The sequence below is a fragment of the Trachemys scripta genome, chromosome 4 (assembly GCF_013100865.1).
Source record: "Trachemys scripta elegans isolate TJP31775 chromosome 4, CAS_Tse_1.0, whole genome shotgun sequence".
In the NCBI taxonomy this organism is placed as follows: Eukaryota; Metazoa; Chordata; order Testudines; family Emydidae; genus Trachemys; species Trachemys scripta.
Window position 1 is genome coordinate 80,441,199 of NC_048301.1, and position 17,667 is coordinate 80,458,865.

At 42.7% G+C, this 17,667-nt stretch overlaps 1 protein-coding gene across 1 annotated transcript in view; it reads right to left on the bottom strand.

Moving 5' to 3' along the window:
• The window catches only part of EHF (ETS homologous factor), a 42,473-nt gene that overhangs the window by 7,194 nt on the left and 17,612 nt on the right, over positions 1 to 17,667 (bottom strand). Inside the window, exons 2-6 of the mRNA XM_034769050.1 lie at positions 15,409 to 15,508; positions 4,445 to 4,690; positions 2,835 to 2,894; positions 267 to 335; positions 107 to 175 (exon numbers count right to left, since the gene is read on the bottom strand). Coding sequence (XP_034624941.1) covers positions 107 to 175; positions 267 to 335; positions 2,835 to 2,894; positions 4,445 to 4,690; positions 15,409 to 15,505 — 541 coding nt within the window. The 5' untranslated portion in view covers positions 15,506 to 15,508. The remainder of the gene's footprint in view (positions 1 to 106; positions 176 to 266; positions 336 to 2,834; positions 2,895 to 4,444; positions 4,691 to 15,408; positions 15,509 to 17,667) is intronic.

The window sequence follows — 17,667 nt, forward strand, 5'->3', positions numbered from 1 at the left end:
AAACTATTGGATGTCTACACTCAGACCTGCAACAGAAGACTTTTATATGGCAGTAATTCTAGGGTGTGTGACACAGATGATCAGCAATAGAATTAAGACTTCTTACCAAGAGGCTGGTGACTGGTAGTAGTCGTGGAAATCTGTGCGCGACAGAAAGTTTTACTGTCCAATAACTCTGGGGATTCAAAAGAAAAAGTTTTATGTTAACATCCTCTTACCACAATAAAACACTTCATAAATGCCTGAAGCATTGTGATGTTAGTTACCTACTGTGCTACCATAACCACTGTCATACAAATAATTCTCTTCTTTCCAGGAGGCCATTAAGGATGGATCTGAAGATAGGGACCAAAAGGAAAGTCTATATCAGTAAAAGAATACTATCCAGCAGCGAGGTGAGTAACAATGAGACACTGAACCAGTAGGACTAAGAGAAATGTGACAAATAGCAGACCATGGGGAAAAAAAACATGCAGGTTGCTACACCATAGTCTGCTAGGTTCACCCATGTCGTTTGTATACTAGAGCAAATTTGTTAATACAGAATATTTATTTTTAAAAAATACTTTGTCTTGGCCTGTATTTTTCTAATATTCTCTCAGGTAATATTTCAACTATGTGTGTTCCAATGGGAGACCAGCTCTTCTTCCTGCCTGACCCAGCAGTGAAGTGTGTGACATTATGCTTTGTTGCTATAGAAATGATTGCATCCTCAACAATTCAGCATTCTAGTAGAATTGAAGAAATTAAGGTTTATTCTTTGTTTGTATTATGGTGGTGCCCAGAAGCCCTTAGTGAGGCCAAGGCTCCCTTTAGTTAGCTGACATATCAGTTCATAGAAAAAAACATGATATAACTGAAAGTTCAATCTTCTATGTGGGTCCCATTTTATATTATTAGATATATGCAGAATCTCTATTGAGGATCATACTCAGGGCCTGGTGCTAAACTTACATATATCCCTAACCTAAAGGACATCTTATTGGGCACAAAATGCATAATGCATGAGTATGGAAGATTTTTAAAGCCATCCTTAGACTCATAGTGCTTCATACAATACAAGGAAAATTCAATGGAATGTTATAATAGCAGACTCATAACCTGCACACATTTGATTTTCTTCTCAGCAGCTGGTGAAATTATGATGCTTTTTACATTACAACTTTTCAGGCCAGAGATGTTAAGTTTGTCTTTCTTTCTCTTTCCAAATCAAAGGCCATGAAGCATAAGACTCAAATTTGGGATTTATTTATTTTTTCAAGTTAATACAATTGGAAACTGAAAATGAGTCACTAGCTCAATCATCTTGCTTGGCTGCATTAACATTTATGACATGGGAATTTAGCAGGCATTAGAACTACATGTTGGGGCATCCCGAGCCCATGTTCTTACAGTAGCACACACCCTTTTCTTGTTTGGACATCTGATCCACCCACTCTTGTCTCTGAAAATAAACCTTACCCAGCTAAAGCTTGGGGGGATTATTTGGCCTCACACTTACAGCTGTGCCAGCATCCACACTGAGGCAACCTTCCTTGACTTAATAGGACCAGAGAGGATTCCCCTCTGAACCCACCAACTTCATTTCTATCTCATCACAAGGAACTGGCCTGTAGCCATATCAAGTTCTCCCATCCTCAAGAAAGCAGCACGCCCAGCCCCTGCCAGCTCGTGGACATACTGACTGTGCCTGGGTAATTGAACCTTGGCTTTTCATGTGGCAATGAGCAGAGCATCACCACAGCCCCACTGCACCAGCCCCAATCCAGCAATAGTTTTTAATAGTGGGGAAGTGACCACCATAAAAAAAAGTGAATACACAAGGCTTTAATATTTGCACCATCTGTAGATGAATACTTTGTGCTGGCATTGTGTATCTCTACTGAGGGGTGGATTAAGACTTAATCAGGCCAAGATCCACAAAGATATTGGGGATTCCTCCTCAGAGATTTTATCTTTCTCATATTGAAGACCTTTCCTTTCTTCAACTCAAATACAGGTAACTCCCCTCCAGCAGAAAGCCAACCTGCAGCTATACACAGGACTGTTACCTGCTATTCTTCCTCTGTCTGTGTCTCACTGTTCTGTCTGACCCAGCTCTGACCAAGGGGAACATATACCAGAAATCCTAAATTCCTCCCTTGATCTGTGCCTAGCCATATTCTGTGCCGCAGGGAAAAGGCAATAGACTAGATGAATGAAATAGGCTGTCAGTGTTTGTCTGAAACACTTCACGCTGTAAGCTGATGTTGATTCTTCTGGGAAATAGTATGTGAGTATGCCAGTGGCTCATTAACACACCCACATATTAGGGGGTTGCAAGTGGCTATGTAGAGAGATCTGGAGTGTGAGCTGAGCCATTCTTGGAAAGGAACCCTGAAAATGGTCAAAGTTGAGGAGAAGACTTGAGCTTGATTTTGTGTTGTTCCATTGTAGTTCTTTTTAACAACGAAACCAAGCCCCAGGGAGGAAGTTATGAGCCATTACAAATTGTGCAAACTGTGTTTGGAGAAAGGTGATGAAGACACTGGTCAGGTGACATTTTAGAGGTCTCCTAACTCAAGTAACCCTATGCAATTTAGTGTTTCTGGTACCATGTGAGACCTCAGAGATTCAGTAAAGAGAATTTACTGACATTTTAGAAACCTCAGTTTTAATTTCATCTCCATTATTTAATGACCTCTTCTCTGGAAAACAGACTTGTTTTAGTATTTAAGTGACGCTGTTGTTAAAACATCTACTATGAACTTTATCTTAGCAGCTATTTTCCTTGAACATTGACATCCAAATAAAGTCAAGTTACCTGGCACACCATAACAATTGCTATTACTCACCTGTTTGTTCTGTTTTTACAACGACATTATGTGACGGGTACATTTCACTGCCACACTGACCTGCAAGAGATTGCATGGGAGAGGGGATGTGTATTTATGTGCACAGCACACACAGGAAAGATAGGGCTTCAAGCAGGGATCGATACCAAAGGGCTAATTTTGAAAAGACATGAGGTCTCACACACACACACATACATCCTCTGCCCATGCCACACCCTGTGAACTTCTCATTTAACTTCTTAGTGTGAATCTGCTAAATTACTATGATATGGCTGGAAATGGGAAGTGTCAGGTGGATGGATAGAAGGAAGGAAGAGTCTGTCATTTTTACCTTACTATGTCTGTTTCAGAAACAGTGGGTGAGGTAATCTGTTTTATTGGACCAACTTCTATTGGTGAGAGAAACAAGCTTTCGAGGCACACAGAGCTCTTCTTCAGCTCTGGGAAAGGTACTCTGAGCATCACAGCTAAATGCAAGGTGGAACAGATTGTTTGGCATAAGTAGTTAGCACGTATTCTAAGGGACCAGTCAAGGTAGAATGGCCGTTAACACCCCAGAAGTCATAGGACAAAAAGAGGGGTTAGTGGGTTACAGATTGTTGTAATAAGCCATAAATCCAGTGTCTCTGTTCAGTTCATGATTTTTAGTGTCTAGAAGAATTATGAAGTTAAGCTCCCAAGCTCATCTTTTGAAAGTGGTGTGCAGGTTTCCTTTGTGGAGGAGGACTCATAGGTCAGATATAGAGTGTGTGTTTTGTGAAGTGTTCACCCACAGGTGATAGGGTGTTTTTGTCTTTTATCATTTTCCTGTCTGATTTCATTCGAGAGCGTAGTGATTGTCTTGTTTCACCCACACAGTTGTTATTGGAGCATTTAGTGCACTGGATGAGGTACACCACATGTTGTGATATGGAATGTGTAGGATCCATGGATCTTGAAAGGTGTGTTGTGGGGGTGTTGATCATTGTAGAGCAGAGATATGTCTACACATTTTGCATCTGTTGTTCTGGAAGGGACTGGTGCCACTTTGAGTTGATGTGTCTCTCTCTCATCAATGGAAGTTGGTCCAATGAAAGATATTACTTCACCCTCTCTAATATCTTGTGACTGACACAGCTACAACTACCCTGCATACATCTATTTCAGTCATTCAACAGAATGAGTTGCCTTCTTGCTACATGAGGCCTCAAAAGCATGGAGGGGAGTTCTACATTTCTGCACACCTATGAATCTCCTGAGCATCAGTGGGTTACAGAGCTCCTTTCTGCAATATAAGAATGTGGGCTACTTGTTAATAAAGAAAAACCTTTGTCTTTACTGATAAAACATCCAATCTGTTTTCATGGTCTTTTCCCAATATTGCTAAATTGACTAATGTCTTGTGGACCAGGTAAGACCTGAGTAAAGTGGGGGATAACCAGGAGTTTCAGTCCTGTGTCTCTTAGGAGCTCTGCAGAAATGAAGTTGCACTCCTGGGAAACTCTTAAACCCGTCACAAGCAGAGCTTCAGTCACTGCAAGGCTGAGGAACATAAGTGACCTTAGATCAACCCAGAATTCACAAAATTGTGGTTGCAGTCCTATCCTGTCTATGCATTAGTGTATATTTACCATTCCATTTTAGGTGCTGAAGGTTGCTGTAAAGAAGTTGGCCGGCTGTCCCAGCTGCGTGGGTGAATTCATGCAAAGTCATGCTGCACAGATGTTCGCCATCGATGTCAAAGTCCTGGAAAGGTATGCAGTTGGCATCCAGCTGGTTGGTATCCAGGAAATGCTGTAGCCACTCCCACACCTGGTATTTGGTCCAGTATTGAGGGTGTATCTCATGCCACTGAGTTCCATAGAAACTGCCAGGCACTGGGAATTAGAAATGTTACATATTCACTCTATCTGTTAACACAACAGTAATGCTGAGCACAGAATGTCTATGTGCTGTGTACAGGAAAGAAAGCATGGTCTAGTGCTTAAAGCACATCATGGGAAGCCAGCAGATCTGAATTCTCTTCCTAGTCCCTAACACTAATTTGCTGATTGTCCTTGAGCAAGTCACCTTAATGCTCTTTGACTCAGCTTCCCAATCTGTAAAATGGAAAAAATCAAACCAACCTAGGTTACTGGGGTATTATGGGAATTAATTTGTTCATGTTTGTAACATGCTTTCAAATTCTTGGGTGGAAGGCTCTACAAGTGGGAAAGATATTAGAGCATAGATGTATTGATGCCCACATGGGAAAAGATACCTTTGAAGTATGTATAATAATGATGGGCCAAATCCTGCAGTTCTTGTTCGGGCAAAACTCCCTTTGAGATCAGTGGGAGTTTGGCTTAATTAAGGACTGAATAAATGCTGAGTATGGATTTCAGGATTTAGCCCAATAATGATCAAATAAATGTATATTTAAAGGTATATTATTACATAGTAAAATCTATCATATATAACCATCAACAAACATCAGCTGTGTAGCAGAGCTGGCATCCTAGTAAAGGCAGAAAAACAACTCATGCCTTGTGTTTGGAGATACATCAAAGAGATCTCTTAATACACAAGACTCCCTAATTTGTTTGTCAGAGGTTTTACTGAACATCTAAATTCTTTTTTGGTTGGCCAAATCCTCCAGCACAGCCTCTGTTATGTTCTTTCATGACAATAATTTGTATTAAAAATGCTAGAATCTAAGTGCACAAAAAGGATTTGTGCCTGCCACTGGGGTAATGAGATGTCGATACCCTGACAATGGGGTAATGAGATGTCGATATTCACAGATGATACCAAGCCGGGAGGGGTTGCAAGTGCTTTGGAGGATATGATTAAAATTCAAAATGATCTGGAAAAACTAGAGAAATAGTCTAAAGTAAATAGGATGAAATTCAATAAGGACAAATGCAAAGTACTCCACTTAGGAAGGAACAATCAGTTGCACACATACAAAATGGGAAATGACTGCCTAGGAAGGAGTACTGTGGAAAGGGATCTGGGGGTCATAGTGGATCAAAAGCTAAATATGAGTCAACAGTGTAACACTGTTGCAAAAAAAGCAAACATCATTCTGGGATGTATTAGCAGGAGTATTGTAAGCAAGACACAAGAAGTAATTCTCCCACTCTACTCCGCGTTGATTAGGCCTTAACTGGAGTATTGTGTCCAGTTCTGTGTGCCACGTTTCAGGAAAGATGTGGACAAATTGGGGAAAGTCCAGAGAAGAGCAACAAAAATGATTTAAGGTCTAGAAAACATGACCTATGAGGGAAGATTGAAAAAATGGGTTTCTTTAGTCTGGAGAAGAGAAGACTGAGAGGGGACATGATAACAGTATTCAAGTACATAAAAGGTTGTTACAAGGAGGAGGGAGAAAAAATGTTCTCCTTAACCTCTGAGGATAGGACAAGAAACAATGGGCTTAAATTGCAGCAAGGCGGGTTAAGGTTGGACATTAGGAAAAACTTCCTAACTATCAGAGTGGTGAAGCACTGAAATAAATTTTCTAGGGAGGTTGTGGAATCTCCATTATTGGGGATTTTTAAGAGCAGGTTAGACAAATACCTGTCAGGGATGGTCTAATACTTAGTCCTGCCTTGAGTGCAGGGGACCGGACTAGATGACCTCTCCAGGTCCCTTCTAGTCCTGTGATTCTATGATTCTATGTTCTAATTTACCAAGGCGAGCACAAGCACCACAAGCGATTGCTGGGGATACTGTGTGTGGTGTGAGGAGGAGAGAAACAATCCTGCACTGACTTGACTCTCAAGGGCTGTCTAATCTCTGGCAGAAGGTCTGGAATGGAAAGTAATTCAATGAGAGGCAACTCATAGCCCGATTTATACATCTGGCAGCTTGGGAAGGTGTAAATCATAAGGCCAATCCTGAGATTTGTGTGTGCAGAAGTTAGTGTGCACAATGTAGTAGTGAAAATATTAACTATATTAATATGTAATAACATATATTAATATTAATAACGTGTATACAATGTTGTAAATTTGCACAGCACTTTATACACAAACACACACACCAGACCTTATTCACATTGACCAGTAACCTCTTCTGTAAATGAGACTACTCACAGAATCAGGGACTACTCAGGCCTGGTCTACACTACGAGTTTAGGTCGAATTTAGCAGCATTAAATCGAATTAAGCCTGGACACGTCCACACGACGAAGCCCTTTTTTTCGACTTAAAGGGCCCTTTAAACCAGTTTCTTTACTCCACCTCCGATGAGGGGATTAGCGCTAAAATCGGCCTTTGCGGGTCGGATTTGGGGTAGTGTGGACAGAATTCGACGTTATTGACCTCCGGGAGCTATCCCACAGTGCTTCATTGTGACCCCTCTGGACAGCACTCTCAACTCAGATGCACTGACCAGGTAGACAGGAAAAGCCCCGCGAACTTTTGAATTTCATTTCCTGTTTGCCCAGCGTGGAGAGCACAGGTGACCACACAGAGCTCTTCAGCACAGGTAACCATGATGGAGTCCCAGGATCGCAAACGAGCTCCAGCATGGACAGAACGGGAGGTATGGGATCTGCTCGCCATATGGGGAGACAAATCAGTGCTAGCTGAACTCCGTAGCAGTAAACGAAATGGCAAAATATTAGAAAAAGTCTCAAAGGCCATGAAGGACAGAGGCCATAACAGGGACGCACAGCAGTGCCACATGAAAATTAAGGATCTAAGGCAAGCCTACCACAAAGCCAGAGAGGCAAACGGAAGGTCCGGGGCAGAGCTGCAAACATGCTGTTTCTACGTGGAGCTGCATGCCATGCTAGGAGGTGCAGCCACCACTACCCCAACCGTGTGCTTTGACTCCATCAATGGAGAATCACGCAACAGGGAAGCGGGTTCGGGGTACGAGGAAGATGATGATGAAGACAATAAAGATAGCTCACAGCAAGGAAGCAGAGAAACCGGTTTCCCCAACAGCCAGGATATGTTTATCACCCTGCAGCTGGAACCAGTAACCCCCGAACTCACCCAAGGCGTGCTCCCAGACCCTGAGGGCACACAAGGGACCTCTGGTGAGTGTACCTTTGTAAATATTATGCATGGTTTAAAAACAAGCGTGTTTAATGATTAATGATTAATTTGCCCTGGCAATCGCGGCCAGTACAGCTACTGGAAAAGTCTGTTAACATGTATGGGGATGGAGCGGAAATCCTCCAGGGATATCTCCAGAAAGCTCTCCTTCATGTACTCCCAAAGCCTTTGCAAAAGGTTTCTGGGGAGGGCTGCCTTATCCCATCCGCCATGGTAGGGCATTTTACCGCGCCAGGCCAGTAGCACGTAGGCTGGAATCATTGCATAACAAAACATGGCAGCGTATGGTCCCAGTGTTTGCTGGCATGCAGACAACATCCATTCCTTATCTTCCTTTGTTATCCTCAGGAGAGTGATATCATTCATGGTCACCTGGTTGAAATGGGGTGATTTTATTAAGGGGACATTCAGAGGTTCCCGTTCCTGCTCAACTGAACAGAAATGTTCCCCGTTGTTAGCCACGCAGTAGAGGGGAGGGGTGAAGTGATCACCCCAGAGAATTGGGTGTGTGGGGGGGGGTAGTTGGGTTTGTGCTGCATGTTAACCCAGAAACTGCAGCCCCTCCTTTTACATTGCTAACCCATTTTAAATGGCCAACCCAATGGGTGCTTGGTATGGGAAATGAGGGCACTACCGTTTGAAACCATTCCTACATGTTAAGAAGGTTAAAAAAGCCAAAAGACTGTGACTTACCATGGCTGCCTGCAAGCCGAAATCTGTTGCCTGGCACTGCGTGAGTGATCTCTCACACCAAACCGACAGGCCCTCAATATAAGAGGAAAAATGCGACCTTGTAATGAAAGCACATGTGCTGTGTAATGTGAACAGCAAAATTTAACGTGAAAGAGTGTACCCATTGTTCTCTAAAATATGTCTTTTTTAACCACCTCTCCCTTCTCCTCCACCAGCTGCAAATGTTTCTCCTTCACAGAGGCTAGTGAAGATTAGAAGGAGAAAACGGCGAACTCGGGATGATATGTTCTCGGAGCTCCAGATGTCCTCCCACACTGACAGAGCACAGCAGAATGCGTGGAGGCAGTCAATGTCAGAGTGCAAAAAAGCACAATATGAACGAGAGGAGAGGTGGCCGGCTGAATCGCGGGCTGAAGAGAGCAAGTGGCGGGCTGAAGAGGATAGGTGGCGTCAGCTTGCAGACAGAAGGCAAGAGTTCATGCTCCGGCTGCTGGAGCATCAAACTGATATGCTCCAGCGTATGGTTGAGCTGCAGGAAAGGAAGCAGGAGCAGAGACCGCCAGTACAGCCCCTGTGTAACCAACAGCCCTCCTCCTCAAGTTCCATAGCCTCCTCACCCAGACGCCCAAGAACGTGGTGCGGGGGCCTCCGGCCACCCAGCCACTCCACCCCAGATGATTGCCCAAGCATCAGAAGGCTGGCCTTCAATGAGAGTTAAAGTTTTAAAGTTTTAAACTGCAATGTGTTCTTGTCCTTCCCTCCTCCACCCCACCCGGCGCTTCACTCCTCCCTCACCCTCCCGGGCTACCTTGGCAGTTATCCCCCTAGTTGTGTGATGAATTAATAAAGAATGCATGAATGTGAAGTAACAATGACTACATTGCCTCTGCAAGCGGTGCTCGAAGAGGGGAGGGGAGGGTGGTTAGCTTACAGGGAAGTAGAGTGAACCGCGGGGGGGTAGTGGGAGGGTTCATCAAGGAGAAACAAACAGAAGTTTCACACCGTAGCCTGGCCAGTCACAAAACTGGTTTTCAAAGCTTCTCTGATGCGCACCACGCCCTGCTGTACTCTTCTAACCACTCTGGTGTCTGGCTGCGCGTAATCAGTGGCCAAGCGATCTGCCTCAACCTCCCACCCCGCCATAAATGTCTCCCCCTTACTCTCACAGATATTGTGGAGCGCACAGCAAGCAGCAATAACAATTGGAATATTGGCTTCGCTGAGGTCTATCCGAGTCAGTAAACTGCGCCAGCGCACTTTTAAACGTCCAAATGCACATTCCACCACCATTCGGCACTTACTCAGCCTATAGTTGAACAGGTCCTGACTACTGTCCAGGCTGCCTGTGTACGGCTTCATGAGCCATGGCATTAAGAGGTAGGCTGGGTCCCCAAGGATAACGATAGGCATTTCAACATCCCCAGTGGTTATTTTCTGGTCCGGGAAGAAAGTCCCTTCCTCCAGCTTTTGAAACAAACCAGAGTTCCTGAAGACGAAAGCATCATGTACCTTTCCCGGTCATCCGACGTTGACGTTAGTGAAACGTCCCTTGTGATCCACCAGGGCTTGCAGCAGCATTGAAAAGTACCCCTTGTGGTTTATGTACTCGGTGGCTTGGTGCTCCGGTGACAAGATAGGAATATGGGTTCTGTCTATCGCCCCACCACAGTTTGGGAATGCCATTGCAGAAAAGCCATCCACTATGACCTGCATGTTTCCCAGAGTTACTACCCTTGATATCAGCAGGTCTTTGATTGCGTTGGCTACTTGGATCACAGCAGCCCTCACAGTAGATTTGCCCACTCCAAATTGATTCCCGACTGACCGGTAGCTGTCTGGCGTTGCAAGCTTCCACAGGGCTATTGCCACTCGCTTCTCAACTGTGAGGGCTGATCTCATCCTGGTATTCTGGCGCTTCAGGGCAGGGGAAAGCAAGTCACAAAGTTCCATGAAAGTGCCCTTACGCATGCGAAAGTTTCACAGCCACTGAGAATCGTCCCACACCTGCAACACAATGTGGTCCCACCAGTCTGTGCTTGTTTCCCAGGCCCAGAATCAGCGTTCCACGCCATGAACCTGCCCCAGTAACACCATGATTTGCACATTGCTGGGGCCTGTACTTTGTGAGAGGTCTATGTCCATGTCAATTTCCTCATCACTCTCATCGCCACGCTGCAATCGCCTCCTCGCCTGGTTTCGCTTTGGCATGTTCTGGCTCTGCATATACTCCAGGTCAATGCGCGTGGTGTTCACAGTGCTCATAATTGCCACGGTGATCTGAGCGGGCTCCATGATCCCAGTGCTATGGTGTTTGGGATGAAAAAAGGCGCGAAACTATTGTCTGACGGATGGAAGGAGGGAGGGGCGAGTGACGACATGGCTTACAGGGAATTAAAATCAACAAAGGTGGCTGTGCATCAGGGAGAAACACAAACAACTGTCACACAGAATGCCCCCCCAAAGATTAAACTCAAAACCCTGGGTTTAGCAGGCCATTGATTTCACGGAGGGAGGGGGAAGCAAATGAATATAGAACAAATCTGGTCCATCTATTTTTTACATCTTAAACTGGCAGCAGATGGTGCAGCATCATTGATAGTCATTGGCATCTTCTGGATGCTTGGCAGAAAATGCTGTATTACGACTGCTAGCCATCATCGTCAAGACGGTTCAATAGGACTGCCGGCAGGACTGAGTCTCCAGGAGACAAAACATGTCTGCCCAGGTGCATCTGATTGAACTCACTGAGGAATATGACAATGACGGATACCAGTCGTAATACACCATCCTCTGCCAAAAGGCAAGGAGCTGCTGCTGTGTAGCAATGCAGTCCCACATCTGCCAGCACCCAGATAACCGATGAAGGCTACCTGTCATACTGCACTGTCTACTGCCAAAAGGCAATTAGCTGCTGCTGTGTAGCAATGCAGTACCACATCTGCCGGCACCCAGATGACATATGGTGACGGTGAGCTGAGCTGAGCGGGCTCCATGCTTGCTGTGGTATGTTATCTGCACAGGTAACCCAGGTACAAAGGCGCAAATCGATTGTCTGCTGTTGCTCTGATGGAGGGGGAGGGGCCTGACGACATGTACCCAGAACCCCCCGCGACACTGTTTTTGCATCATCAGGCATTGGGATCTCAACCCAGAATTCCAATTGGCGGCGGTGACTGCGGGAACTGTGGGATAGCTACCCACAGTGCAATGCTCTGGAAGTCGACGCTAGCCTTGATACTGTGGACGCGGTCCACCGACTTAATGCACTTAGAGCATTTTATGTGGGGACACACGCAATCAACTGTATAAAACCGATTTCTATAAAACCGGCTTCTATAAATTCGACCTAATTTCATAGTGTAGACATCAGTGAATAAGCATATCGGAGTATGGCCCTGATAAAGGGATATATTCTCTGCCCTAAAGAATTTACAATCTAGATAAGCCAGGACAAGCACACACAAGGCAAGAGAGGAGATGATGTGTTGGGATTGTTCGTGAGGAAAAGAACAAAAGTAAGACTGCTTGAAGAGGTGGGGTTGAAGGAAGAATTTGAAGCAGGACAGAAAAGGTGCTTGGAAAACGAGGACAATGAGATAGTTCCAGACATAGTCTTTACCCTGTTTCCCCGAAAATAAGACAGTGTCTTATATTAATTTTTGCTCCCAAAGATGCGCTAGGTCTTATTTTCAGGGGATGTCTTATTTTTCAGAAATGAAAAATGCCTTATTATCGGTGGATGCCTTATTATCGGGGAGGTCTTATTATCGGGGGGATGCCTTATATTACAACGAGAGGCAAAACTGTAAGTAGGCCTTATTTTCGGAGGATGTCTTATTTTCGGGGAAACAGGGTAGTATGAAAAAAGGCATGAGGTGAAATTTGGGGAAAGGAGACAAACTATTATTGGAAAGGGCACAGGGGAAGTAGTGGGAAATGAAAACAGATGCAGCTAGGGATGAGAATTTTCAGGGCCTTAGAGATGAGGATTGGGAACTTGAATTTGATGCAGCAAGAAGCAGGAAACCAAAAGAGAGATCAAGGAGAGGGATCAATCGGAGCAATAGGAGAGGAATATGACTTTTGCAGCAATAATTTGAATACTGGATTGGCAAAAATCTGAGAAGCAGGGATGACAAGTAGGTGTGAGTGTCAGCAATCAAGTTCATTAGGATATGAACAAGATTTTAGCAGAGGAGGGTGGGGGCATAAGGAAAAGCCAAATTGCTCTAGCTCATCTACAAGATATGGGCTTAATGCAGCAATTAATGCATGAAATTCTATGGCCTGTGTCATACCCGAGGGCAGACTTGGTGATCATAGTAATCCCTTATGACCTTGAATTCTATGAATTTGTTTGTTTCTGTCTTTGACAATGTGGCACTGTCTATGTACAACATTGATACAGTATTCTCATTGCTTAACTAAATATTACTATTTATATTATTTATATTTATTTAACACCAAGAGTGTGCTAGATACTTTGCATACGTAGAGGAGGTCAAGATCCTTGCTCCAAAAAGCATAAAATCTAAAGCTAAAATATAAGAAGCACATACTATGCCTTTCTATTCTTTTTGTGAATAAATTCTATTTAGTTAAAAAAGCAGGGGTGAAATTTTGCCAGTTTCAGATTAAAAATAATAAAACTCTAATTCTGTCTGAAGGTGGGCAAAATGCTCTTTTTTTACTTCATCAGAATTTCACATTAAAACCAGATATTTCTGATAATATCAGAGAATGGGAATCCTAATTTTAAGGCCCACAAAATGATGGTGCGGGCCTCTGCTGTTTTTACATATCTTTCTGAAAATTGAACTGTTGGTGAAAACACTACAAAAACAAATATATAGACAAAAAGGGAGCAGAGCAAGACCGCTTAGCTGCCTTGATGAAAAAGCTCCGTGTAGGCAAAGCAAAGCAGCACTATATAAAGATGGCTTATTAATCAGGTAAGGCTTATGTGTTAATTAGAATTATTAAATTTGCCAGAAAGTCCCACAGAGAATCCCCCTGCTCCCACCTTAATAAAGGTGCACCCCGGCCATACTGGTGGAATGATGCGCCAATAAGCGATACTAAGGACAGCATATTTCAGCCCCCACATATCTCATTGTTGGACTCTGGAGATCATCAGAGATAAGGGAGAAAAAATGAGTGATTTTTTTTCTAAAACTTTAAATTCAATTTTTTTAAATTTGAAATGTCATCTATGTTTTAAAATTCCAGCTCTATATTTGGCTGAGCGGTGGGGACAAAGGGGGAATTTTCAAGCTCCTATTCTGCAAGTCAAAAAATTGTCAAGAACCAGCTTTACTGTATGAGCCTTCCATCCTGGGCACTGATCCAGTATTGCATATTCTAGCCAAAAACAAGAATATCCAAAGTGGTTGTGAGAAGTGTAAGTAATACAATCCCCAAGTTTCCCTAGCTACCAATACCGGGGAATGAGGGGTATCTTAGGAGCAGATTGCAGTGGGTGCAGAACCATTTGCAGCCTGCAGTTGCAGGATTGTGGGGGATTAATTCTACGTAGAGGGCTCCAGAAAGTAACAATGGGAATTAGAAGCCTCTGGGCACCCTCTGAAGAACCTGAGAAAGATGGTTGCCTCTGTCCCTGCAGGCTGCAGTCTTAGAAATGGGGAGAGGACATTTGCAGCCACCAGTTCTCAAACCAGAAGACTTTAAAGGTCAAAGAGGGTCTCTTGTTGAGAGAGGAGAGTGGGCATGTGGAGAGATTGCAGAGAGGAGGATACAGGTTGACTTGGAATTTCAGACTCATGTAAATTCAAAACTGGAAGTGATTACTGAATGATTGCAAAGGTAGAAATCCCTGCAAATAGAAGCCACCAGTTTAGGCTGGCAAAATCCCATGTAAACTGAAACTAGTGCTTCTCAATCAAGCATGATTTTCACCATGAATCCTTGTAGACAAAATGAAAGGCAACCTAGTGTGTTTATCAAGGGCACTTTTATATATTCTAAGGTATTTAGGAATCACACAGAGAAAAGAAACAGAGCTCCTTTTAGTTCTGAATGAGAGAATCTTCACTGCATGTTTTGTTATAGCATTTTACAGGACTGTGATTAGTGTGTGATATAAGATGCTTGCCTGGCTTGATTTTAAGGTTTACTGCTGCTACTGTGACATTGTATTGCGTAGGGGGGAAAGATCTTAAAAGGTGTATCTCATATAATATATAGGTGCCCAGTTCTACCACCATTCAGAATTCAGAAAATAATGGAACAGGACCTATAGCTCTAAGTCACTGCTCGGGCTAGAACTTGGGTTGATACTGACCCAAAGCCCTCACCATCTGATGGCTGTTTAGTGGCCTATGTGAAATGGAACTGGACATCTCTGTCCATTATGAGTTGAACGGGTTCATAAAAATCCCCATCACTGGCAGTAACCCTCAGTGTCAGTCTGTCTTTCTAGTAGTCTGAGCTGAGAAGGCAAATACTGTGCAAGAGCAAGAAAACTGAACTCCCTTCTCAAGTGGTCCCTGCAGGTCAAGATCAAAGAATAATGTCTGAGCAGTGAGTGGGTGAAGCTTGCATTGCTGCTGCCCGTGTTGTACTTTTTCTGTGAAAAGGGAACTTTGGGGCTGTCAATCCAGCACTTTTCATTAGCACTCAATTCACTTTTAGAAAAAGAACCAGTAATAAACCACAAATTATCATCATTTCTAGGCACACCATCCTCCTGGTGAAATTCCAATAGAATATAAAGGAGTTTGGATAGTGTAGAGGTCAAAAATCATACCTATGTATATTTAAAGGCATAATACCCCCCCCACACACACATTTTCCAAAATATAGATAGTACACCATTGTTGAATTCCTCCTACCATTACATGTGGGATATCCATCTGTCCAGGAAGGTTGCTGGTGAAGTAGATTGCTGCTGGAATTGATACTCATTCTGCCAGTTCCTTCCAAAATCATGATCTGTAAGTAAATCGAACAGCTTGCTTAGCTAGTGGCAAGGCAAGTGGCAAAAAATTCCATTGAGGGTGAAGTGAGCAATGCCAAGTCCATTTGTAGAAGAGACAGCCCAGCTAAGGAACATGTTGCCACAACCCCTTTTCAGCTGCAATGAAATCTCCTTGTGGTAAACATTACCATTTTCATATGCATGAGGCAAGTTTTTACAGCCACCCATCCATAAATGAATAATCTCTTATCGGGAATGGAGTAGAATGAAAATGCACGGCTTCTGACAGAGCAATGCTGGAAGAGCTCCAAGCTTTGTGAAGTGAAATACAAAGCGGTTTCTTTTTATTTAAATGAAATTTCACAAGGTAAACTCTGACTGCTGTAGTTTTTAAAAAACACCTAGTTTTCTATTTTATTTTGGACTTCAGAATAACTGATAATTGCAACCATGAATTTAACAGACTACCAGAGATACATGCCCAGAAAATCCTTCATTCATAAAGCCCTATGAGGTAATGGTATATGGATCCTTTTGCCACTGTGGCACAAGTTCTTATCTAACCTATGTTGGTAATGTTTTTAAGCCACTGTTATCTGGCTGTTGCAGACTATCAGATTCAGACCACAGCAAACTCAGAAGACCAGGTTATAAGCTCTTGAAAACTAGGTGGATACATAATAGAAATGGTGAGAGAAAGGTGCCATTATCCATGGACAGAGAGTTACTTAAAAACACCACTCTAAAATACCATTTTATTAAGGAGTCACGCAGACTTTTTTTAAAAAACCTGAATCTAGCCTGTAGCAGCTACACAAAACAGCCTCTTTCATGTCTGCTATAAATTTGTTGTGCAATGTTCCCTTTGTAATAACGTATAAAAACATGCTTTTCCTTTGAACACATTGTAAATGTAAGGAAATTCCCCACTGATATGCGTTCTTAATATGGTACATTATATCCCTCAGTCTGGAAGATGCAAAGCATAAAAGTTTGTTTCATAAACATATATTCTGTAATCTTTTGGAAGAATTTTAAGTAGCATGTTAAGCATTTATAAAGGCAGCTGATTTATATCAAGTTAGTTAAATATATATTAAATATGATCTGATTTGTGATTCTAAATTGTCTTCTGATTTCAGAGCCCCATTATTTTTTAGAACTATAATTTTAAAAGTCACATAGGTAGGTGGATTTGATTAAGTGCACGGCAGTTTTGCATTATAAATAATTGAAGCATGAAACTAAACATTGAAAGTCCAGTACACTTCACAGTATCTCAACTGTGGATATATTGCCTGAGATAACATTACTAATTCTGGCCCAACTCCTATTGAAGTCAATGGCAAAACTCCAATTTATTTTATTGGGAGCATGATAGGGCTCATTATTTTGTTAAAGACAAGTTCATAGTAGTAGCCATTTCAGAAGGTAGGAAGAGGTCTCTCTGAAGTAATCACACCTGAATATTTTCTGGTTATGAATAATTTTCCGAGGACCACTTGGGTGGATATTCACCCCTCACCTGTTATCTTTATTAAACAATCCTTATTAGAAAATTATCAATTTTAAAGGAGCAATAAGAACATATATATGTATAATGTACAATATTGCTGGTATTTTGTATTAAATACCAACGCCTTAGGAAATGTAATGTAGACAACAATCCTACCCTGATAGGAGGTGGTCTAAGGCCCTTACTTGCATGAATAAGCGGCTGCTGGAATGGACCCTGGATGATTGGTATCCATTTCTGTTTCCTATGAATCTGCAGTTCCATAACCATCCACATGTCAGACTTTATCTTGCACAAAGGGAACTTTACATCTACAACATCTGCAGGATTCAGATAGTACACTTCTGATATCACAGCTCTGACAAAAAAAGGAGTAAATTTTGTCTAGATTTATTCCCCGTGCAGCTTCACTGAAGTCAATGGGTTTATGCACGGAGTAAGTTAGGACAGGTTTTGTCCTCTGATTCTCAAGACACACCAGTGCCAAGTTATCTGCTACCCTGGGGGAGAAAGTGTCATGAAAGGTTTTCTTTTAATTAAATTGACTCTAAAATAATTTGCCACCCAGGCAATATTTCATCTTATGTAACACTGAAAATCTAGAGTTTCTTTTAAGCACTGATTGGTTTATGTAGCACATGCTATGCATTCATTCAT